Source organism: Scyliorhinus canicula, chromosome 6 (genome assembly GCF_902713615.1).
Source record: "Scyliorhinus canicula chromosome 6, sScyCan1.1, whole genome shotgun sequence".
Classification (NCBI taxonomy): Eukaryota; Metazoa; Chordata; class Chondrichthyes; order Carcharhiniformes; family Scyliorhinidae; genus Scyliorhinus; species Scyliorhinus canicula.
The window spans coordinates 183,289,744-183,313,544 of NC_052151.1; the positions used below are offsets into that span (position 1 = coordinate 183,289,744).

A 23,801-nucleotide genomic window follows, 5' to 3' on the forward strand; every position below is an offset into this window, starting at 1 on the left:
CACCCTCCATGCCAGGCAACATCCTGGTGAACCTCCTCTGCGTCCTCTCTAAAACATCCACATTCTTCTGGTAATGTGGCGACCAGAACTGCAGGCAGTATTCCAAATGTGGCCTTACCAAAGTCCTATACAACTGTAACATGACCTGCCAACTCTTGTACTCAATACCCCATCCGATGAAGGCAAGCATGCTGTATGCCTTGACCACTCTATCAATGTGCGTTGCCACCTTCAGGGTACAATGGACTTGAACTCCCAGATCTCTCTGTACATCAATTTTCCCCAGGACTCTTCCATTGACCGTATAGTCCGCTCTTGAATTAGATCTTCCAAAATGCATTACCTCGCATTTGCCTGGATTGAACTCCATCTGCCATTTCTCTGCCCAACTCTCCAATCTATCTATATTTTGCTGTATTCTCTGACAGTCCTCCTCGCTATCTGCAACTCCACCAATCTTAGTATCATCTGCAAACTTGCTAATATGGTATGGTCAAAGATGGCCTGTAGGGAGATCCCTTTTCCTCAATCTCTGTTCCTGTCCCTGATTAAATAATTTGATTGATGACATCCGGTGGCAGCCATGGAATGAATGGTCGCACATTTGGTGGCACCCGTTCAAGGTGGATTTTTCTGGTCCTTCCCCACCCGAATGATGTGGTGTTTGAGGCCAAAAGGTGGATGAGTACCCAGGGAAGGTAATACTCCTATGGTGAGGCTGGTGTAGGGATCAGTGGACGAGAGGTGACAACGAAAAAGAGAGAACAGCCGGAGCAGAAAAGTTTCCGTGGTGCGCCGCAGGTGAAGATGGCAGAGGGCAAGGGGGCAGCACTGCCCGCCTAGTGGTTGAGGGAGCAGCTGGTGGAGTATCGGAATAACAAATTCCAGCAGCAAAGGAAAGAGGCATTGGAGGATTTGGCCATGGTGATGGAGCCACTCAGGGCAGCGATTGAGCGAGTGGAGCAGATGTAGGAGGCTCAGGGCCTGGCGATCCAGAAGGTGGAGGAGTCGATGGTGGACCATGAGGAGCGGCTAGCCCTGCTGGAGATGGGGATGGTGTTGAACGGCCAGAAGAGGTTAAGAGAGAAATTGGAGGACGTTGAGAACCGTCAGAATTTCAGGACTTTCAGAATACCTGAGGGCATTGAGGGAGCAGAGGCCACTAAGTATGTGGGGAGCATGCTGGAGAGGTTGATGGAGGAGGGGGCCTTCGAACAGCCCCTCGAGGTGGATCGGGTGCACAAGGCGCTGAGGAGGAGGCCGCAGGTGGGGGAACCGCTGAGGGCGATGGTGGTGAGGCTGCATCGAATTTTGGACAAGGAAAAAATTCTGAAGTGGATGTGGCAGAGCAAGACATGCACCTGGAAAGGGAGTGAGCTGCGGATTTACCAGGATTTGCAGCTGGCAAAGTGGAGGGCCGGGTACTAAACCGGGTACTTAACCCCCTCTTTAAGAAGGGGGTTAAGTCTGGGGTTTTGTACGCTGCCCGCTTGTGAGTGACACACCAAAAGCAGGAATTTTATTTTGACTCGCCAGAGGGTTTCGATGAGGGAGTGATGGTGGTGAGTGTGTCTTTTGTTTCTTTTTTTTTTATAAATTTAGAGTACCCAATTATTTTTTCCAATTAAGGGGCAATTTAGAGTGGCCAATCTACCTACCCTGCACATCTTTGGGTTGTGGGGGTGAAACCCACGCAGACACGGGGAGAATGTACAAACTCCACACGGACAGTGACCCAGGGCCGGGATTCGAACCCGGGTCCTCAGCGCCGTAGGCAGCAATGCTAACCACTGTGCCACCGTGCTGCCCCTCTTTTGTTTCTCTTTGTTTGTTGGTGGGTGAGGGGTGGACTGGACGGGTAAGGGGAAGTCAGTAGCCTTGGGCGGGGACCATCATGCTAGCTGAGCAGGCCAGTTAACGGGAGTGAAGTGGGGGGGATGCCGGGAGGAAGGTGGTTGTGTGGGAGGGGGGGGGGGGGGGGGCGGGTGACGCAATTGGGTTTGTTTTTTGTTTTGATGGTGGGAAGGAGGGGGAAGGGTTGCTGACATGGGTTTGACTGGTGTGGCCAAGTTGGGAAGGGAGAGGTGGCGGGCCTGAAGGAGCGCGTAATGCAGGCCAGCGGCTGGCTCAAGAAGGGATAAGGCTGATCGGCAGGGGAGGGCCGGGAGCCCGCTAACCAGGCCGGTCATGTGGACCGTGCGAGGGTTAAATGGGCCGGTTGAGCGTTTGAATGTATTCATGCATCTAAGGAATCTGAAGGTGGACATTGCGTTTTTGCAGGTAACGCACCTGAAGCTGGGGGATCCGACGAGGCTGAGGTGGGTCAGGTGTTCCACTCGGGCGAGGCGAGTGGCGGTGTTGGTTAATAAAATAGTGGCTTTTAAGCTGGCAAGCATTGTGGCCGATCTGGGGGTAGGTGTGTGATGATCAGTGGGAAGCTGGAGGGGATGCCGGTAGTCCTGGTAAATGTTTATGCACCGAATTGAGACAACATGGATTTTATGAGGTGGGTGTTGGGGAAGATTCTGGACTTGGACTAACGTCGGATTATTATGGCGGGTGGGTTCAATACGGTCCTTCACCCGTGTCTGGACCGGTCGAGTTGAAAGCCATCAAGGGTGTCGGCGGTGGTGAGGGAGCTGAGGGTATTTATGGAGTACATGGTGGGGGGGGTTGGACCTGTGGCGGTTTGGGAGTCCAAGGGCGAAGGAGTTTTCTTACTTATGATGGGCGGCACGGGAGCACAGTGGTTAGCATTGTTGCTTCACGGCTCCAAGGTCCCAGGTTTGATTCCCGGCTCTTTGCAGAGCCTGCACGTTCTCCCCGTGTCTACGTGGGTTTCCTCCGGGTGCTCCGGTTTCATCCCACAAGTGCCGAAAAACGTGCTTGTTAGGTGAATTGGAAATTCTGAATTCTCCCTCAGTGAACCCGAACAGACACCGGAATGTGGCAACTAGGGGCTTTTCCCAGTAACCTCATTGCAGTGTTAATGTAAGCCTACTTGTGACAATAAAAAGATTATTATTACTTCTCCTGTGTGCACCGAGTGTACACCCGGGTTGATTTTCTTGTGCTGGGCCAAGGTGCTGCCGACGGGGGTGGCCGACTTGGAGTATTTGGTGATTGTGATTTCTGACCAAGCGTCGCATTGGGTGGATGTGGGGGTGGTGCAGGGGGAGGCCCAGCAGCCGCAGTGCAGGTTAAATGTGGGACTATTGGTAGATGAGGGGGTGTGTGAGCGGGTGCGGGGCTCGGGATTATGTGGAATTGAACGACACATGAGATCACAGTCGCCACGCTTTGGGAGGCATTCAAGGCGGTGGTTGGGGAGAATTTATTTTAATTTGGGCGCACAGGGAGAGGGCGGACTGGGGGAGAGGGCAAGGCTGGTAGACAAGATTCTGAGGGTAGATTGGAGGTACTCAGTGGCATCGGAGGAGGGGCTGTTGAAGGAGAGACAGAGGCACCAGATGGAATTTGGATGTGTGTCCATGGGGAAGGCTGTGGGGCAGTTGGGGAGGGCCAGTGGGGCAGTGTATGAGTACGGGAAGAAGACGAGTAGGATGCTGGCCCTTCAGTTGAGGAATCAGGCAGCGGCAAGGAAGATCGGCAGGTTGAGGAGCGAGAGGGGTAAGGCGGGTGACGGACCCGGAGGCGGGGGGGTGAATGGGGCATTCAAAGACTTCTATAAGAGGCTGTATGAGTCGGAGGGGGAGGAGGGGTGCAGCGGATCCTGGATGGGTTGGAGTTCCCCAAGATGGAGTGGGAGAGGGTTCAGAAGCTGGGGACCCCGACCTTGCTGAGGGAGGTGTTGGATGGCGTGGGTGCAATGCAGGCAGAGAAGGCCCTGGGGCCAGACGGGTTCCCAGCAGAGTTTTACAAAAGGTTTGATGCAGATCTGGGGCCACTGCTGGTGAGGACGTATAACGAGGAGCGGGAGAGGGGGAACCGCCCATCATTCTGGCAGGCTTCCACCTCTCTGATTTGAAGAAAGATAAGGACCTGGAGCAGAGCAGGTCAGATATCTATCACTGCTGAAAGTTGATGCTAAGTCATTGCTGAAGGTGCCAGCATCGCAAATTGAGGACTGTGCTGGGGGTGACAGGGGAAGACCAGATGGAATTTGTGAAGGGAAGACAGTTGTTGGCGAATGTACAGAGGTTACTTAATGTATTTATGATGCCCTCAGAGGGGCAGGAGGTAGAAGTAGTGGCGGTGATGGACGTGGCCAAAGCTTTTGATCGGGTGGAGTGGGCGTATTTGTTGGAGGTGCTTTGGGTCTGTGTGTCTGTTGTACAGGGCGCCGGTGGCGAGCGTTCAGACGAACCGGATGAGTTTGGGGTACCTTGGGCTACATCGTGGGACAAGACAGGAGTGCCTGCTATCTCCGTTGCTGTTCGCCTTGTTGATAGAGCCGTTGGCAATGCTGCTAAGGGCGTTGAGGGGTTGGAAAGTTATATATCCCGGACCCGATGGGCAGCATTGGAGGAATTATGGAGATTTGGGGGGGGGAACGTGGCCAGTTTTCAGGGTATAAAGTGAACATGGGTTGTTCCCGATCAATGCCAGAGGGCGGGAAAGGAGATTAGGGGAGTTGCAGTTCAGGATGGTGGGGACAAGCTGGAGGTATTTAGGAATCCAGGTGGCGTGGAGCTGGGCCCAGCTAGACAGATATAACTTGGCTCCATTGGTGGAGGGAATGAAGGCGGAATTTCAGAGATGGGATGTTTTTGTCGCTGTCGCTGGCTGGGCGGGTGCAGACGATTAAATGACGGTGCTGCCCAGGTTTCTGTTTGTGTTCCTTATCTTTGTCCCAAGTTGTTTTTTTAGTAAGGTTAATGGGATAATTTGGGGGTTTATTGGGAACACCCAGAGGGTGTTCTGGGGCGGGGGGGCCGGGGGGAAGCTGACGTTGCCGAATTTGATAAATTACTATTGGGCGGCGAATCTTGCGATGGTGAGGAAATGGCTGTGGAGTAGAGGTCGGTCTGTGGGCAGGTGGAGGTGGTGTCGGGTAGGGGACCCGGTTTGGGGGCTCTGTTGTTGGCACCTCGTCTATTCTCGCCGGCCAGATTCTCCGTGAGACCAGTGATGGTGTCAACGTTAAAGGTGTGGGGGTCAGTGCAGGCAACATTTGGGTTTGCGCTGGCGGGCTGAATGCAAGGTTTCGGGGGTGGCGGCAGGTGGGGATCGAGTATTTTAGGGACTTGTTTATATGGGGCAAATTCACGGAGCTGTAGGAATTATATAAGCTGCCCAAGGGGAATAGCTTTAGGTACCTGCAGGTGACGGGTTTCAGAGAGATGTCACCCTTCCTTGGGCTGCCGGCTCCGGTGTTGCAGGATAAGCTGTTGTCAGAGGACAAAATAGGGGAGGGGGTGTCAGATATAAACAAGGAACTGATGAAGACGGAGGGCGCTCTGGTGGAGGAGATCAAGCGTAAATGGGAGGAGGAGCTGGAAAGGGTGGTGTGGGCCGGAAGTGGGTAGAGGCCTTGCAGAGGGTGAATGCGTCCTTCATGTGCGAGGTTAAGCCTCATCCAGTTTAAAGTGGTGCACAGGGCCCACATGACGATGGAGAGGATGAGCAGGTTCTTTGCGGGGGTGGAAGGTGTGGGCAATACTTGGGGGAGGGGGGGTGCGAATCACGTCCACATGTTCTGGGTATGTCCAAGACTGAGGGGGCTCTGGCAGGGGTTTACAGATGTTATGTTCGAGGTTCTGGGTGTGGGGTGGCTCTGAGTCGGGAGGTGGCAATATATTGGTGTGTCAGAAGGCCTGGAAGTTTGGGGTGGGGTGGGGAAAGGTGGGAGAGGCAGATCTATTGGCCTTTGCCTCCCTGATAGCCCGGAGACGGATTTTAGTATGTTGGTGGGTCTCGGAGATGCTGAAGCAGGGGTATTGGGTGAGGGACCTGGCAGAATTCCTGAGGTTGGAGAAAATCAAGTTCGCACTGCATGGCTTGGTAGAAGGATTCACCTTGGTGGAAGCCATTCATTGATTTCTTCATTGAGGATTGAGGGGTCAGCACAGGGGGCAGAAATGGGGAATGTGGTGGGGTGTTGGTATCAGGGGAGGTTGGGGATCTGTGGTTGTTTGTTTAGGTTTCATTTCATTTTCATTTCAGGGCAGCACGGTGGTGCAGTGGTTAGCACTGCTGCTTCACAATGCCGAGGTCCCAGGTTCGATCCCGGCTCTGGGTCACTGTCTGTGTGGAGTTTGCACATTCTCCCCGTGTCTGCGTGGGTTTCACCCTCACAACCCAAAGATGTGCAGGGTAGGTGGATTGGGCACACCAAATTGCCCCTTAATTGGAAAAAATTAATTGGGTACTTGAAATTTATTTTTAAAAAGGTTGAAGTGTTCTTCTTTTGGTATTCTGTGTACATATGTAAAAATCCTTGAATAAAAATATTTATTAAAAAATAATAATTTGATTGACATTTTGGTTAAGACAAAACCAGAACAATGTTTGGGGAGTTATTCTTGTTCAAACTTTGTGAGGGACACCAGCTAATTGAATGAGGTAAAACTATAAAACATGCGGTTTTTCATCTAGTAACGCTGGGGTAAAAGGTATAAGAGAGGGTGTGAGGACAGGGATGTCAGAATTCAATGGAGCCTGATCTACCGTAAAATGTCCTTGTACTCGAGAATTGTAACACATTTTAAATTTTCTGGTGAACTTGCAAAGTGTCAACTTAAGACTTCGGTCTACGTGAAATTACTTTAAAAAATAAATAAATTTAGAGTACCCAAATCTTTTTTTCCAATGAAGAGGTAATTGAACCTGGTTAATCTACCTACCCTTTATTTTTGGGTTGTGGGGGTAAGACCCACGCAGAAACGGGAAGAATGCGCAAACTCCACACGGACAGTGACCCGGGGTTGGGACCGAACCTGGATCCTCAGCGCCTTGAGGCAGCACTATGTGAAATTACTGACATAAGTACGTCAATGTGTGCTTAATTCCTCTGATAGTCAATAAATGCTTGTGAAGCCTATTATTTTGAGGAGTAACTAAAAAGAACCATCCTTGGTCCCATCTTTTTTGAATAGCAAATGGCACTAATTGTTCCATTTCTGCCTCTGGTTCGTTCTGTCCTCTGTGAAAACTGTGGTATCAATTCATGGACTGATACAGATCTGAAAGAGACCATTTGGCCCATTGTATTGTGCTGCTGCTTTGACACGGCTGTCTAATTAATCTGCTCTTTCCCAAAAGCCCTGTGATGTTTTTTCCCTTCAAGGATATACCCCATCTCTTTTGTAAGCTGTTACTGAATCTTCTTTCACCAGCCTTCCTGGCAGTGCATTCAGAACCCAACAACTCAGGTGGTAATGTCTTAATTTCGTATCTTCCAATCCTTCAGTTATCACTGCAAACTTGCTTCCTTATCTCTTCATGGTCCTGCCCCTCCTGTCCCTATTCTCCAACCGTTAATATGGCGAGAAAACAATATTTTTATTCTTTTGATATTTTCCTTCTTCCTCCATGGGAAGTGAACATTGGTGACAAGGACAGCATTTATTACCAATCCTAGTTGCCCTTGAGAAGGTGGTAGTGAGCCGCCACCTAGCATCACTCCAATCCATCTGGTGTAGGTACACCCAGTTAGGGAGGGAGTTCCAAGATATTGACCCAGCAACAGTGAAGGAACGGCAATATATTTCCAAGTTAGGATAGTGTGTGGCTTGGAGAGGGTAGTGTTCCCATAAATCTGCTGCCCATCTACACACATTACCTTTCCCTATCATTGCTATCCACTTTGTATTGGTCAGTTACAGATTGATGGGTGGAACAGGAATGATGCAAGAGCTTAGAAATGGTTACAGTACAGAGGATCATTCAGCCCGTGGTGTACAGGCCGCTCTCTGCAAGAACAACTTAACTAGTCATGTCCCGGTCTTTCTCGATAGCTCTTTTAAATAGCCACAGTTGAATCCACCTCCACCACATAGTCAAGCAGTTCATTCCACGTCCAATCCACTCACTGCAGTTTTTAAAGTTCTTTGATTGGGTGTGGATGTCACTGGCAAGGCCATCATTTGTTACCTATTCCAAATTGGCCTTGAACTGAGCAGTTTGCTCGGCCATTTCAATGGACAGTTAAGAGTCAACCACATTGTCATGGGTCTGGAGTCACTTCTAGGTCAGATCGGGTAAGGACAACAGATTTCCTTCTCTAAAGGTCATTAGTGAACTATATGAGTTTTTAAAAAAAAAATAATTTTTATTCAAATTTTCACATTTTCACAAAAAATAAAACAGTGACAGAAAATTCAAAGAACAAAAAGAACAAACCCCCCCTCATATATACAAAAGAGAAACAATAAATAAACGCCTGTCGTTAGCGAAGATTCAACCCAAAACAGATCTAGGAATGGTTGCCATCTCCTGAAAAACCCCTGCACTGACCCCCGTAGGGCAAAGTTCACCTTCTCCAATTTAATAAACCCCGCCATATCGTTGACCCAGGCCTCCACGCTTGGGGGCCTCGCATCCTTCCACTGAAGAAGAATCCTCCGCCGGGCTACTAGGGACGCAAAGGCCAGAACACCGGCCTCTTTCGCCTCCTGCACTCCCGGCTCCACTGCAACCCCAGATATTGCGAGTCCCCAGCCTGGATTGACCCTGGATCCTACCACCCTCGATACCGTCCTTGCTACACCCTTCCAAAATTCCCCCAGCGCTGGGCATGCCCAGAACATATGGGCATTATTTGCTGGGCTCCCAGAGCACCTAACACACCTGTCCTCACTCCCAAAAAACCGACTCATCCTTGTCCCGGTCATATGAGCCATATGCAGCACCTTAAACTGTATGAGGCTAAGCCTCGCACAAGAAGAGGAGGAGTTCACCCTTTCTAGGGCATCCGCCCACGTCCCCTCCTCAATCTCCTCACCCAGCTCCTCCCATTTACCTTTCAGCTCCTCCACCGAGGCCTCGTCTACCTCCTGCATCACCTGGTACGCTTCCGAGATCCTCCCCTCTCCAACCCACACCTCCGAGAGCACCCTGTCCTGGACCCCGCGCGGCGGCAACAGGGGGAACCCCGCCACCTACCGCCTGACAAACGCCCTTACTTGCATGTACCTAAAGGTGTTCCCCGGGGGGAGCCTGAACTTCCCTTCCAGCTAACTATATGAGTTTTTACAACAATCCTATCTACTCCGTCTGGACCCCTCATGATTTTGAACAGCTCTATCAAATCTCCTCTCAACTTTTGCTTCCACGAGGAGAAAAATCCTCGCCTCTCCAGTCAATTCCTGTGACTTAATTCCCATCCCTGGAACCATTTTCATTATTTGTTTTCTGCACCCTGTCTAAAACCGTCACATCCTTCCTAAAATGGATGTCCAGAATTCGACACAATACTCCAGTTGAGATTGAATCTGGGTTTTATTTTTAAAAATCTATATACTGTTTTGATCATATCTTCCCTGTTTTTGTACTTAATACGTCTTATTTATAAAGTCCAGAAACCCATATGTCGTTTAAACTATTTTCTCTACCTGCCCTGCCACCTTCAACAACTTGTTCATCAGTTCATAAGATAGGGCAGCGCTTGGCACAGTGGTTAGCACTGCAGCCTACGACGCTGAGGACCCAGGTTCGAATCCCGGCCCTGGGTCACTGTCCTGTGGAGTTTGCACATTATCCCCATTCATTCATGGCTTATCTCATCCTGGCCTTAACTCCACTATCCTGCCCATTCTCCATAACCCTTCAATCCATTACCAATTAAAACTCTGTCTAATTCCTCCTTACCTGTGCTCATATACCCCCAGGTCTCCCTGTTCCTGATTCCCATTTAGTATTGTACACTTTATTTATTTTGCCTATTGTTGCTATATTTACTCGCTATAAATATAGTGTTATTATATTGCTTTCAGAGTCGCCAGGTATCAAATGATACCACCACAAGGTTCAACCGGATATCGATCAAAGACCCAACAACCAGTTAGTTATTTCAAATTCAATAATACTTTATTTACACACAAGATTAACTTATCTATGCAACATAAACACTACGAGCTAAATTACACCTAACACTACGACAAACTGTACTTAACTTCAGGCACCCGGCTTAGGCCAGAGGAACAGTGGCCTTTGTTTGAATCTGGATCTGCTGGGTCTGGAGAAGTAACTGCGATTCAGCTAGGCTCATCCGTCTGGTCGCGAGCGTTGAACTTGGACTTGCTTCTGGTCGTGGTGCCACAGTTGGAGATAGACGTTGCCGGAGCGCTAGGTCCAAAGAGATCAAACACATGGCAGTGTCTCCCTTTATCCTGGGTGGGGGGTTCATGCTCTTTTGGGCGGTCCTTAGGTTTGGACCCAATAATTCGGCAGACGACGATCACTGCCTTCAATCTGAGCCAATAAGGGGCAGGTGCCTTGATGGCTGGGCATGTGCTAAGCGGTCATTGACCTTGCTGTTTATGCTTCCTGAGTAAAGGGAATGGCGCCGATGTGTCTGGAATTGTATCGGATACCTGAGTACCAGTCCTTTGTCTTAGGGAGATGGGTCATTAGCATGCAAATCAGCTGGGGGTTTAGATACTGTCTGGTTCTCTGCTTACAAATATACATTTAGGCTCTGAGCCTGCCTGAATCCTGTATTGGCCATATTTCCCTTGAGTCTTTGCAAATGTCCATGTTTCTTTGTAAGTCGCCATCCCAGATGGCTACACTATCCTTATTTTCGCACCAAAATGCATCATAGAACATAGAACAGTACAGCACAGAACAGGCCCTCCGGCCCTCGATGTTGTGCTGAGCAATGATCACCCTACTCAAGTCAATGTATCCACCCTATACCAGTAAGTAACCCAACAGCCCCCCCCCCCCCCCCCCCCCCCCCCATTAACCTTAAAAAAAAATTTTTTTTTTTTTTAAAATGACTTGGTGGGCCGCATAAAGACCTTTTGCGGGCCGCATGCGGCCTGCGGGCCGTAGTTTGCCCACCCCTGGTCTAAATAAACCACATCGTCACACTCCTGTGCATCAAATTCCATCTGCTATATTTCCACTGATTTGATAAGCCTGTCTTTGTCCTCTGGAACTCCATTATTTTCCTTCCAGTTCACAATAATTGCTGGTTTTGTCTCACCTCTAAATTTTGAAATTGTGCCCTTCTACCCAAGATTAGGTAACTAATATAGATCAAGACTCCTGAGGAGCCCACCTCAGACTGTTCACCTTCCGTTTCCTGTCACTCAGCCAACATCACATCTGTTCTGCCATTGCCCCTTTTATCCCATGGGTTTCAGCTTTACTGGCACTTTTACTCAAACGGAGGAAGGTGGTGGAATGGGGGTATTATCACTGGGCTAGTAATCCAGAAACCCAGGTTAATGATCCGGGTTCAAATCCCACCACGGCAAATGGTTACATTTGAATTCAATAAAAATCTGGAATCTGATGATGACCATGAAACCGTTGTTGATCTAGTTCACTAATGTCCTTTAGGAAATCTGTCATCCTTCCCGACATGTGATTCCAGAGCACAGTGCCAGACTCAGGGACCCAGGTTCAATCCTGGTCTTGAGTGACTGTCTGTGTGGAGGTTCCCCATTTGTCATGGGTTTCATCCGGATTCCCTGGATTCCTTCCACATTCCAAAGATGTGCAGGTTAGATGGATTGGCCATGATCAATGTGTGAGGATAGGGCAGTAGAGTGCTCTTTCGGAAGGTCGGTGCAGACTCGATGGGCCGAATGGCCTCCTGCACTGGATTCTATGAAACAGTTTTTGGAAGTTCATATTACCCCCATTAACCTTCTCTGCTACCTCATTTAAGAAATCCATGCAGGCTTTCCTTAATGTCCAAATGACTTGACAGGAACATAGAATTTACAGTGCACAAGGAGGCCATTCAGCCCATCGGGTTGGCACCGGCCCGTGGAAAGAGCACCCTACTGAAGGCCACGCCTCCACCCTAGCCTATAACCCAGTACCCCAACTAACCTTTTTGGACACTAAGGAGCAATTTATCATGACCAATCCACCTAACCTGCATATCTTTGGACTGTGGGAGGAAACCAGAGCACCCGGAGGAAACCCACGCAGACACGGGGAGAACGTGCAGACTCTGCGCAGACAGTGACCCAAGCCGGGAATTGAACCTAGGACCCTAGCGCTGTGAAGCAACAGTGCCACCCACTGTGGTACCGTGCCGCCCCAGATTATTGTTTCTAAAAGGTTTCCCCCAGGTTAACCTGACGTCTATAATTGCTGAGTTTATCCTGATACCATTTTTTTGATCAAGGATTTGCAGTTCCCCAGTCATGTACCACCACCCATGTATTTGAGGATTGGAAATTGCAATTTCCACCCTTCCATCTCTTGGATGCACCTCATCCATCTTGGTGACATGTCAACTTTAAGTGCACCCAGGGTCTTTAAGCCTCCACTTGATCAATTTTACTTGGGAAAGATATAGGTTTGTAACAAAACACAGAATGTCATCCACATATGGAAATTATGGTCAGGAAAAGACCGGCTTCATTAATAACACGATGACCAGATCAAAGGACTGAATACTTCTTTCCCACCTTAATCCCCACAGCCACATAATCTCTTGGGATGGGGAAAAGACCCAAAACCGGTAAATGAAAAAATAATTTGGAAAATTCCTGTTCCAACTCCCTCAAGTGATCAAACCGAGTCTGGGAGATTACACATAGATCAGGTTTTATCTATAAAGATACTTCTCTGCAGATGTATCTGAAGTCCGGGAAGACAGTAGTGCAGTGGTAATGTCACTGGACTATGAATCCAGAACCATGGGGTTCAAATCCTACTGTGATAAGTAAAATCTGGTATTATAAAGCTAATCTCAGTAATAGTGATCATTAGATTACCATTGATTGTTGTAAAAACTCATCTGGATACCTAATACCCTTTTGGGGAGGAAGATTACCATCCTTTCCTGGTTTGGATTGCATGTGCCTCCAAAACAGGCAGCACGGTAGCATTGTGGATAGCACAATTGCTTCACAGCTCCAGGGCCCCAGGTTCGATTCCGGCTTGGATCACTGTCTGTGTGGAGTCTGCACATTCTCCCCGTGTGTGCGTGGGTTTCCTCCGGGTGCTCCGGTTTCCTCCCACAGTCCAAAGATGTGCAGGTTAGGTGGATTGGACATGATAAATTGCCCTTGGTGTTGGGTGGGGTTACTGGGTTATGGGGATAGGGTGGAAGTGTTGACCTTGGGTAGGGTGCTCTTTCCAAGAGCCGGTGCAGACTCGATGGGCCGAATGGCCTCCTTCTGCACTGTAAATTCTATGATAATCTATGAGATCCACAGCAATATGGTTGGCTCTTAATTGCCGCCTGAAATGGCTGAGCAAGCCATTCAGTTCAAGGGCAATTAGGGATGGGCAACAAATGCTGGACTTGCTAATGACGCCCACTTCCCATGAAAGAATAAATACAAAAGAAAATGTATTAACAGTGGGTGGTTAGTTTGGTAAAGCCCATATTGGAAGTATTATCTGTAGACATCCATCAAGTTTCTACCAAATATATGCTCTTCTTTCTATATTTACAGTTGGGTGTAAACTGCCTTCTTTTCCATTTTAAGGTGGGTTTCTTGTGCAGGTTAATTTAATCAAAAGTGTGACGCAACAGCTGGAATATATTCACAATGAATTGAATGTTGTTCTGATTGCCTCTAGGATTCTGCCCAGGATTTGGCTTGGCAGCTGTCCTCGACAGACGGAACATGTGACAGTTAAACTTAAGCACGAGCTGGGAGTCACTGCGGTAATGAACTTCCAGACAGAGTGGGACGTGGTTAACAATTCGTGCGGGTGTAACCGCAAAGTGGAGTCAATGAAACCCGAATTCATGATGGAACTATACAAAGACACTGGCTTAGCATATGTGTGGATGCCAACTCCAGATATGAGTACAGAAGGTGAATGAGTACTGGTCTTGACCATCATTGCTTCCTGCCAGAGACATTTAGCTATCAGGGGAAGGTGGAAAATACATAGAACTTAGACACATTAAAAGGTCTCAGTGATAATCAACAACAATTTTCATTTTTAGAGCAATTTTAACTTAGTGAAAAATTTCTCAGGCACTTTACAGGAACACGGTCAAAAAAACTAATTTGATACCAAGTCAAAGATGAGGTTAGAGATATTTTTTAAGGAGGGTCTTAAAGGAGGAGGGAGAGATTAAAGTGGCAGAGAGGAGTAGGGAGGGAATTTCAGACATCCGGGCCTAGGCAGCTGACGGCACTAATGCCATTGGAACAGTGAATGGAGGGGAGGGGGGGAAGGGTGGCACAGTGGTTAGCAGTGTTGCCTCACAGCGCCAGGCACCTGGGTTCAATTCTGGCGTTGGGTGACTGCGGGGGTTTGCACGTTCTTCCTGTGTTTTAGGTGTGAGGTTTTCCTCTGGGTATTTCGGTTTCCTCCCAAAGTCCAAAGATGTGCAGGTTAGGTGGATTGGCTATGCTAAACTTGCTCGTGTCCAAAATTGTGCAGGTTAGGTGGGGTTACAGGAAGAGGGTGGGATGGGCAGGGGACCTGGGTTGAGTGCACTTTCGGTGGGTCAGTGCAGACTCGATGGGTTGAATGGCCTCCTTCTCCACTGCAGATTTTGTATTACAAAATAAAATGTCTTCTCAAGAGCTTGTTTTTGTCAGGCACGAGCACACCCAGAAAACCAGTCGTATCTGTTGAGTAGCCCATCCGGGCCCAGTGAGAGGTATTTGGAACTGAGGCAAATCATTCACCAGTGTTGGTACACAGTGTTCAAAAATAAAAGTTAAGTTGTCACAGACAGTGAGCTGAGAATGTTGGTTGCATTGAAAGGATTTAAGAAAAAAGTTTAAAGATAGATGCGAAAAAGGAGAATAAAAATATATTTTTTAAAAGATAGAATTACTTAGCCCTCTCATAGAAATTTCCTCCAATTAACTATTAGGAACACCCAAAGTATTGACTTCCGTTCCAGCTACAAATTCTGTTCCCTCGCCATTGGCTGCGCCTCTCCCTGGCTGGTTTGAGGCTGATCCAGACTGCTCGCAACCTTGGTGTCATATTTGACCCCAATATGAGCTATCAACCACATGGCATCACTCGGCCCGCCTATTTTCACTGCCATACCACCACACAACTCTGCCTCTTTTTTTGGTATTCATTCATGGCTTTGTGGGATTCGCAGGTTCGGCCAGTTTTATTGCTCCTCCCTAGTGGCCCTCGAGAAGGTGGTGATGCGCTGCCGCCTTGAACTGCTGAATCTGTGTGCTGCAGGTATACCTACAGTGCTGTTAGAGGGAGGGGTTCCAGGATTTTGGCTCAGCTCATTTGTTACTGAAACTCCCAACCACGCCTTTACTATCTCTCAACCTGATCATTCGAATATATTCCTGGTTGATCTCCTACATCCTTTAAACTTGTTTGTAAAACTCTTTATGTTCCTCTCACCCATCACCCCTTCACTTGCTTTTGGCTAAGCAAAGCCTCGATTTTAAAATTCTCATCTTAGTTTTAAAATCATTGGGGCGGCACTGTGCCAGGGACCCAGGTTTGATTTCGACCTTGGGTGACTGTGTGGAGTTTTAAAATTTTCCCCTGACTTGCGATGGTTTCTTCTGGGTGCTCTGGTTTCCTCCCACAGTCCAAAGATGTGCAGGTTAGGTGGATTGGTCACGCTAAATTGTCCCTTAGTGTCTAAAAAGGTTAGGTGGTTTCACTGGGCTACGGGGATGGAGTAGAGGCGTGGGCCAAGGTAGGGGCGGTGCAGTCTCGATGGGCCATATGGCCTCCTGCATTATACAGATTCTACTCTATCCTTCCCTGGCTTTGCCCCTCACTGTCTCTGCTCTAGCCCAAAAGCTCTCTGAGCTACCTGTGCTCCTCTAATTCTGGCCTTTTGAGAATCTCAATTTTTATTGCTGCACCAGTGCTGGCCTTGCCTTCAGCTGCCAAGGCCCGAAGCTCAGCCACTCGCTCCCTAAACCTCTCTTGCATCCTTTAAGATCCCTTTACCAAGCATTTGGTTGTTTATCCAAACCCTATTGCAGTTTGATATCATTTTGTTTTATAATGCTGCTGGGAAGTGCCCTGGCATGTTTTATTACATTAAAGGTGTTGTACAAACACAAGTTGTTTTGATAGGTATGACCACAGTTCAGATATCATTCAATTCCCTTCAGTTACTCTACATTCTCTTTAAAATATGGTGACCAGAACCATACACAGCACTTCCAAAGGTCCATACAAGTTTAAACATAACCCCATTGCTTTTGTTACAGCCTTACTGACTAGAGCCATTATTTTGTGATTTGTACTTCCTTTGCTTCTTTATTACATTTTATTTCCTGAGTATTGTATTCTTACAAAAAGCAATACCTCTCACTTATCTATGTTGAAATTCAACTGCGACTTCTGGTGGCGGCGATGTGGTGAACAGTCGCACATGCGGTGGTTCCCACCGGGATATTTGGATTTTGTCCGTTTTATGGACACTTTCTTTGGAGGAAATTGGTGTAATTTGATGGAATCAGACCCCCTCATTCGAGTAATGTCTGGTAAAAATAATACAAAGCAAAGTCGGGCAAGGGAGCGTGGTCAGAATCAAAGGTTCCTCGATCCTCAGCACTGGGGGAACATGGCGGCTGCTGAGTTTGTGGCCCCTCAGTGCACGACTGAGAAGTTGGTTAGTTTCTTGACCGACAAATTCAAGATGCAGCGGCAGGCGATTGCTGAGGATCTGGAGAAGGCAATGGGGCTTTGACCCCAATTTGGGCGACCATGGACAAGATGGACCAACAGATAGGGGTACACAGGCGACGATTCAGAAGGTGGAGGCTGTGCTCTCTGATCACAGTGATCGGATTTCCTTGGAGACAGAGTTGGCGATGCTGGCGGAGGAGCTAAAGGCCAAGATTGATGATCTGGAGAACTGCTCCAGATGGCAAAGATTAGGGATCGTCGGGCTGCTCGAGGGCCTGGAAGGCTCCAACTCCACGGACTATATGTCTAAGGTAATCAGAAAATTGGTGGAGGAGGAGGTCTTTTCGACTGCTCTGGAATTGGACCGCATCCAAAGATCGCTGAGGCAGAAGCCTAGATCTAGGGAGCATCTCGGGTGATCATAGTCAGGTTCATCAGTACCTGGAAGGGAGGTGGGCAAAGGACAATTGAAACTGTAGATGGGAGGGCCACGCCATCAGAATATAGCAAGATGTTGGAGCAGAGCTGGCAAGAAGCCGTGCGACGTTTAATAAGGCCAAGGCTGTCCTTAATAACACCGTGTGATTTGTGGTGTACCTGGCTCGCCTTCGAGTAACTTCTGAGGACAGAGACTATTATTTCAATGCGCCGGAGGATGCAAATGAGTTTGTCAGGAAGGTGACGGAGGGTGAACTAAAGTGCTCGAGGACTATGGAGTTTATTGTTTGATCGTTGTGAAGTTAATCTGTGTTTGTATCTTATGGGAATTTCTGGGTGATGTTGGGGTTTGTATATTGCACTATTGAGTTTTAGATTTGGGGGGGGGGGCTGGATATTGATTTTCATCTTGGGTTGTGTATTAAATTTTGGTCTAGGCAGGAGGATTGATTGCTGATATACTGATGTGTTGACTTTGATTTCTACCCTGTTGGAGGGTCATCCTGCTAACAGTATAGCTAGTTAATGGGAGCGGAGAAGTGGGGGGGATGTCTACAGCTTGTTACCATGGGGGTGCTTTTTAAAAGTTATGAGCTTAGGCTTTGTGTTTCTGTTTTGTTTGGGGACAGGGAGGGGGAGGTGACTTATTTTTCTGTGGGTTGTTTGGGTGGTTTTCAGGATGGAGTGGGGGTTGACTGCTGACGGTCCCTCTGTTTTGGGATTGGCTTTATGGGAGATGTGGCAGCTATCTTGTGGGCCAGGAGCTGGCGCAGGATGAGGCACTGCTGGATTACCTCAAAGGCGGACATGGCTGATCTTGGGTTGGGGGGGGGGGGCCCGGTTGATAATAAGGGGGTTAAATGGCACAGTAAAAAGGGCCCAGTGTGTTCGCGCACTTGAGAAGTTTGAGGGCGGATGTGTTTTTTTACAGGAGACCCATTTGAGAATTCTGGATCAAACAAGGTTATGGACGGGATGGGTGGGGCAGATAATATCACTCGAGTTTTGAGCAAAGGGGCCGTTTGTTGAAAAGTGTGTCTTTTTCTGTGGTTAATATATTGGCAGATTCAGGTGGGAGGTACATTTTAAAAATATTTTTCCAATTAAGAGGCAATGTTTACAAGATAAAGATAGATAGTTTTTTTAAAGAATGAAGGAATAAAGGGTTATGGTGTTCAGGCAGGAAAGTGGAGCTGAGTTCACAAAATGGCAGAGCATACTCGAGGGCCAGATGGCCAACTCCTGCTCCTAGTTCTTATGTTCTAATTTAGCCTGTCCAATCCACCTACCCAGCAGATCTTTGAGCTGTGGGGACGAAACCCACGCAGACGCAGGGAGAATGTGCGAACTCCACACTTAGTGACCCAGAATTGAACCTGGGACTCCGGCACCGTGAGGCTGCAGTGCTAACCACTGCACCACTGTGCTGCCCTAGGTGGGAGATGCATAATCTTCAGCGAGTCACTGGTGGGCACGCCAATGTGTCGGCAGCAAACTGGGATGACACAGCCTTCATTAGCACGGTGCTGGTATCTATCCCAAATCTTGATTCTTATCAGCTAATTATGAGGGGTGGGGAACTTCAATTATATTTTGGACCCGAGATTGGAAAAGTCCCACGTCTCTGAGTCAATCAGGGATGGCAAAGGCGTTATTGGTGTTCATGGAACAGACTGGGGGGGCAGACCCATGGAGGTATAATAAGTTGTTTCTTTTGTGGACGTGATATTGGAGCCGTGCCTCTCCGAGACCGGGCACAGCTTTGTTCGCAGATAAGAGTTGTTGTGAGTGTGTATCCTCTGCCATTGGGGAGGATGATGAGTTCTCGTAGCTGAAGAGTTCCAACAATCACCAAACAAGTGACAGATAGTTCAGTAAAGAATTAAGTGTGCTCTCCTTGCATACCACTTTGGTCGCTCAGAACTTGAGTATTGCTGAAAATAAAGAGACATGCTGATGAAGGAGCAGTGCACCAAAAAGCTTGTGATTTCAAATAAACCTGTTGGACTTTAACCTGGTGTTGTCAGACTTATCTACTACGGTTATTCCTATTATTTAGTATTGGTATTCTTGCCTGATGAGTGCAAGGTGAAAAGCTTTGGCAGCCTGTCCTGTTTTTCAGCAATGTCCAAAGCTATTTATTCTCTCTCAAATTTTCTTCAGTCAAATTTACACTAACTCTTTACAGAAAGCTCTATTTATCACAATTTCTTGTTTTTTTGTTGCTGCTGACTTCCCATAATTTGGCATGGAAATAGGGAAGTGATAAAGCAAAAAAACAGCGATTCCTGACATGTTTAATGAATAACCAGCTTCCTAATCAGAAAATTATGTAGAATTTTGTAGCACAGAAACAGGCAACTCTATCCACCAGGTCTGCTTTTAAAAAAAGGATTTAGAGTACCCAATTCATTTTTTTTCTAATTAAGGGGCAATTTAGCATGGCCAATCCACCTAGTTGCACATCTTTGGGGGTGAAACCCACGAAAACACAGGGAGAATGTGCAAACTCCAACGGACAGTGACCCAGAGCTGGGATCAAACTTGGGACCTCGGTGCCGTGAGGCAGCAGTGCTAACCACTGCACCACCGTGCTGCCCTTCCACCAGGTCTGTTTATGCTTCACGAAAACTTTCTCCCACATTTATTTTACTCTATCAATAAACTTTATTCCTTTTCCCTCCTATACTTATCTAGCTTCCCCTTAAACATGTCATTCATCTCATCCATACCTTATAAATTCTAATAATTTTCTTGATAAAGAAATTGTTGTATTTGTTATTATGTAATCCCTAACAGTGATAACTTGGAGAAGCCCCAGACATGCAAGTGGCACCCCATCACTTTCAGTAATGGTCAGCTGCAATGAATAATTATATCCAAATTTTAAAATGCTCAATAAACCATGACCTAGTTCAATTTGTTTTCTCTTCCTACAATCTTCTATATCATTCAACAATGTAAACGTTTAAAAAAAAGTACCCAATTATTCTTTTCTAATTAAGGGGCAATTTAGCATGGCCATCTTTTTGGGTTGTGGGGTGATATCTATGCAGACATGGGGAGAATGTGCAAACTCCACATGGACAGTGATTCTTGGCCGGGATCGAACTTGGGGCTGAGGGAGCAGTGCTAAACACTGCTGCCATTGATCAACAACTTAAGTGGTTGATAAGCCAAGTTAGTAAAACGGGGTTCATTTGGAAATTTGCTCACTGATGCAATGGGTCAATTAATTCTACAAATATCTTAAGCCTTTCTTTTATTTCCTCCTTTGGACTTAGTTACAGGTAGCCAAGTTGCTAGTGAAAGATTTTACGACTTCAAACCGATTAAACTTGCTAACAAACATTTTTTGTTCTGATCTGTTCCACATCAGGCAGGGTGAAGATGCTGCCTCAGGCTGTATACTTGCTTCATGGATTGCTGGAGAATGGTCACACTGTCTATGTCCATTGCAATGCAGGTGTGGGTAGATCAACTGCTGCAGTATGCGGATATCTGATGTACATCATTGGATGGAGTTTCAGGAAAGTTCAGTACTTTGTGACCTCCAAACGACCTGCGGTGTACATAGATGAAGAGGCTCTGATTCGTGCCCAGAATGAATTCTATCAAAAATTCGGACATATTCACTCTTCTGTGTGTCACAACTGTTAGACAATAATTACCATAATTACTTAAAAAAAGACCATCTTTAAAGATGGGTGTGAATTTGTTTACTTTTTAAAATGAGTACACATTTAGATGTTAATATTATAGTAGCCAACACCTTTGAACAGACAATTGTTGCAACCACCAATTAGTTAATAGTTCCATTTGAAGTACTTTTCCACTACCCAGCCAGAATTAGTGCTTTTAATTTGTTCAGGCTGGAGGAAGAAAGATACTTGTGTGCAGTTCTAAAAACAGTAATTATTGGGAGTAGGCCATGTTTATTCACCAAACAGGGTGAAAACTGGCCGATCCTACTGAGCTACCCCAAAGGACGTATTTGTTTAGTTATTTACAACTCTTCCAAAAACCTTACTGGGGCACTCCGCATCCCTGGAGTTGAATCCTGTTCAGTAACTAGCCATCAAGAGGTATGTGAAAAGTGGCAGCAGGAAGTTTGCTTTGTGATTTTCTCCCCTTTCTGTGGAGAACATCCAAGGCTTCACATAAGTATGCAGTAGCACCTATGTTATTTACTTCAACCACTTTATGTGGTAGTGACTTCCAAATTCTCATCACTCTTTGGGCAAAGAAACTGAATTCCCTATCGGATTTATTAATCACAATCTAATGTTTATCGCTTTGCTCGTTTTCAATTCTCTCCATGGCCCAAACCCTCCTGATCTCTAATTTCCTCCTTCAAACCTACTGATGGAAAAATAAATGCTATGTCACTAGTAGCTACCTTTTTTTCCTGTCCTGTATCCCGTTTTCTGATTATACAGCGAAATTACCAGAGGGGTGGGTGACTGTTCATCCTTAGTCAGGGCATGGTAGATGTCACTCAGGGACCTATGGGAGTGTGACAAAACAGTTCTTTGATAGAATACAGCATTGTAACAGTGCTATAAGCTATAATTATGCTAACTTTAATGACTAATTGTTTACATGTCAATGAGTACAAGTACACATGCCAATACTGAGCCATAAGACTGAATATTTCACCCTACTATTCAGCACATACGACAGTAACAATCACGTAAAGGATTTTATGGTGTGTGTGTGTGTGGAGACTTCCTACTGTCATTTTATATCATATTGCAATTGCCTATGTAAATCCCACATGGAAATGGTTACCATAACAGCAAAGGTACAAGGTTTAGTCAGTCAATATTGCTGCCGCTTGAATCTCCTCCAACTCAGTTGACATTTTCATAGGCCCAGATTTCATGGTCAGCCGCCCTGCGACGGTGCTCACTGCTGACCTTGGAAGAAGGCGGTCAAGGATCTAACAGTCAACCTGCTATAGGAAGTGTAGAAAATGGAAGTGTTTGCCAGTAGATAATAAACCGCCCTGGAAATGGGGATTGAAAAGAGGGTTTTACAACAGTGTTCCTATTTAGAATTATTTGGGTAATCTCACCTGAACAATCAAACTAGTGCTCGTTACATGCGACCATTGATGATGACATTGTCAGTGAACTGAGGTTGAATTTAATTCATCAAACTTTTTTTGTGTATTTATGTAATTAACTATTATGACACCTTAGCTTCAGGATTGGGGGAATAAAGTTTTACGGCTGCAGTTAAGAAAAATATAACAGCTGTACAACTATTTATGAAGACCTTTCCTTACAGTATTTTCTTACAGTTCTGGTTTCAAGACCACTTGAAAATTGGGCATAAATAAGTGCATCTTAGGGCCTTGACCTGTTGCACTTTCAAATTCCCTCCTTTTTGGCTTGCGGTAAAATTATTTTTTTGTTCAAAAACTAACAGCAACACTTTACTTTTTCATTTCATTACTCGGAGTAGACATTATTGGGTTGTTTTAAGATGCACATTTAGAATCTATTTTGTGCTTTACAAATAGAACAGCAACTATTGTCTGAACATGTTTGAATCCTGGGCATGTATTAAGGCTGTACTGGAAAAAAAAAATTAAATAAAGATCTAGCAGTCTCTGTGGCATGGATCTCCCCTTTCCTGATGTCAGTGTGGATCTGGCATTAGATCAAGGGCACCTTCAAGAGTCGAGCAGTGATGTCATCAAGCAGGGCATGCAGCCAATGACATTGACGTATTTCCTAATAATAGGAAACAATGGCAGAGGAACTGATTAGTTACTTTCCATCAGTCTTCACAGTGGAAGATACATGTGGGATGACAGAGCTCCAGGAGAACCAAGGGGCAGAGGTGGGCAGTGGCTATCTCTAAGCAGAAGGTGGATAAATTACCTGGTCCGGATGGACTACACCCCAGAGTTCTAAAAGAGATAGCGTAGGAGATTGTGGAGACATTGGTGGTGATCTTTGAGGAATCACTGGAAGGAGAAGGGTCCAAGTAGACTGGAAAGTGGCTAATGTAACACCGCTGTTTAAAAAGGGAGGGAGGCAGAAGACAGGAAATTATAGGCCGGTTAGCCTGACTTTGGTCATTGATAAGATTTTAGAGTCCATTATTAAAGATGAGGTCGCGGAGTACTTGGAAGTGCATGATAAAATAGGACTGAGTCAACTGCTTTGTCAAAGGGAGGTCGTGTCTGACAAATCTGTTAAGGGTTCTTTGAGGAGGTAACAAGGATGTTAGACAAAGGAGAACCAGTGGACGTGATTTTAGATTTCCAGAAGGCCTTTGGCAAGGTGCCGCATAGGAAACCTAAATAAGTCAAGAGCCCATGGTGTTAAGGGCATCTATGCGATCCTGGCATGGATAGAGGGTTGGCTGACTGGCAGAAGGCAGAGAGTGGGAATAAAGGAGTCTTTTTCAGGATGGCAGCCGGTGACTAGTGGTGTGCCTCAGACGATTGTGCTGGGACCACAACCTTTCACAACATACATTAATGATCTGGAAGAAGGAACTGAAGACATTGTTGCTAAGTTTGCAGATGATACAAAGTTCTGTAGAGGGACAGGTAGTATTGAGGAAGCAGTGGGGCTGCAGAAGGATTTGGACAGGCTAGGAGAGTGGGCAATGAAGTGGCAGATGAAATACAATGTGGAAAAGTGTGAGGT

At 46.7% G+C, this 23,801-nt stretch overlaps 1 protein-coding gene and 1 long non-coding RNA gene across 2 annotated transcripts in view; one reads left to right on the forward strand and one right to left on the reverse strand.

Moving 5' to 3' along the window:
- The window catches only part of epm2a (EPM2A glucan phosphatase, laforin), a 43,519-nt gene extending 20,770 nt beyond the window's left edge, over positions 1-22,749 (forward strand). Inside the window, exons 3-4 of the mRNA XM_038800607.1 lie at positions 13,681-13,922; positions 20,513-22,749. Of these exons, the coding sequence (XP_038656535.1) occupies positions 13,681-13,922; positions 20,513-20,793 (523 nt within the window). The 3' untranslated portion in view covers positions 20,794-22,749. The remainder of the gene's footprint in view (positions 1-13,680; positions 13,923-20,512) is intronic.
- LOC119967726 lies at positions 20,381-21,730 on the reverse strand. The gene is made up of 2 exons (XR_005461056.1): positions 21,533-21,730; positions 20,381-20,695 (listed from the first exon to the last, which is right to left on the reverse strand). It is a non-coding gene; the product is annotated as an uncharacterized LOC119967726 (long non-coding RNA).
- Positions 22,750-23,801: the final 1,052 nt, after the last annotated feature.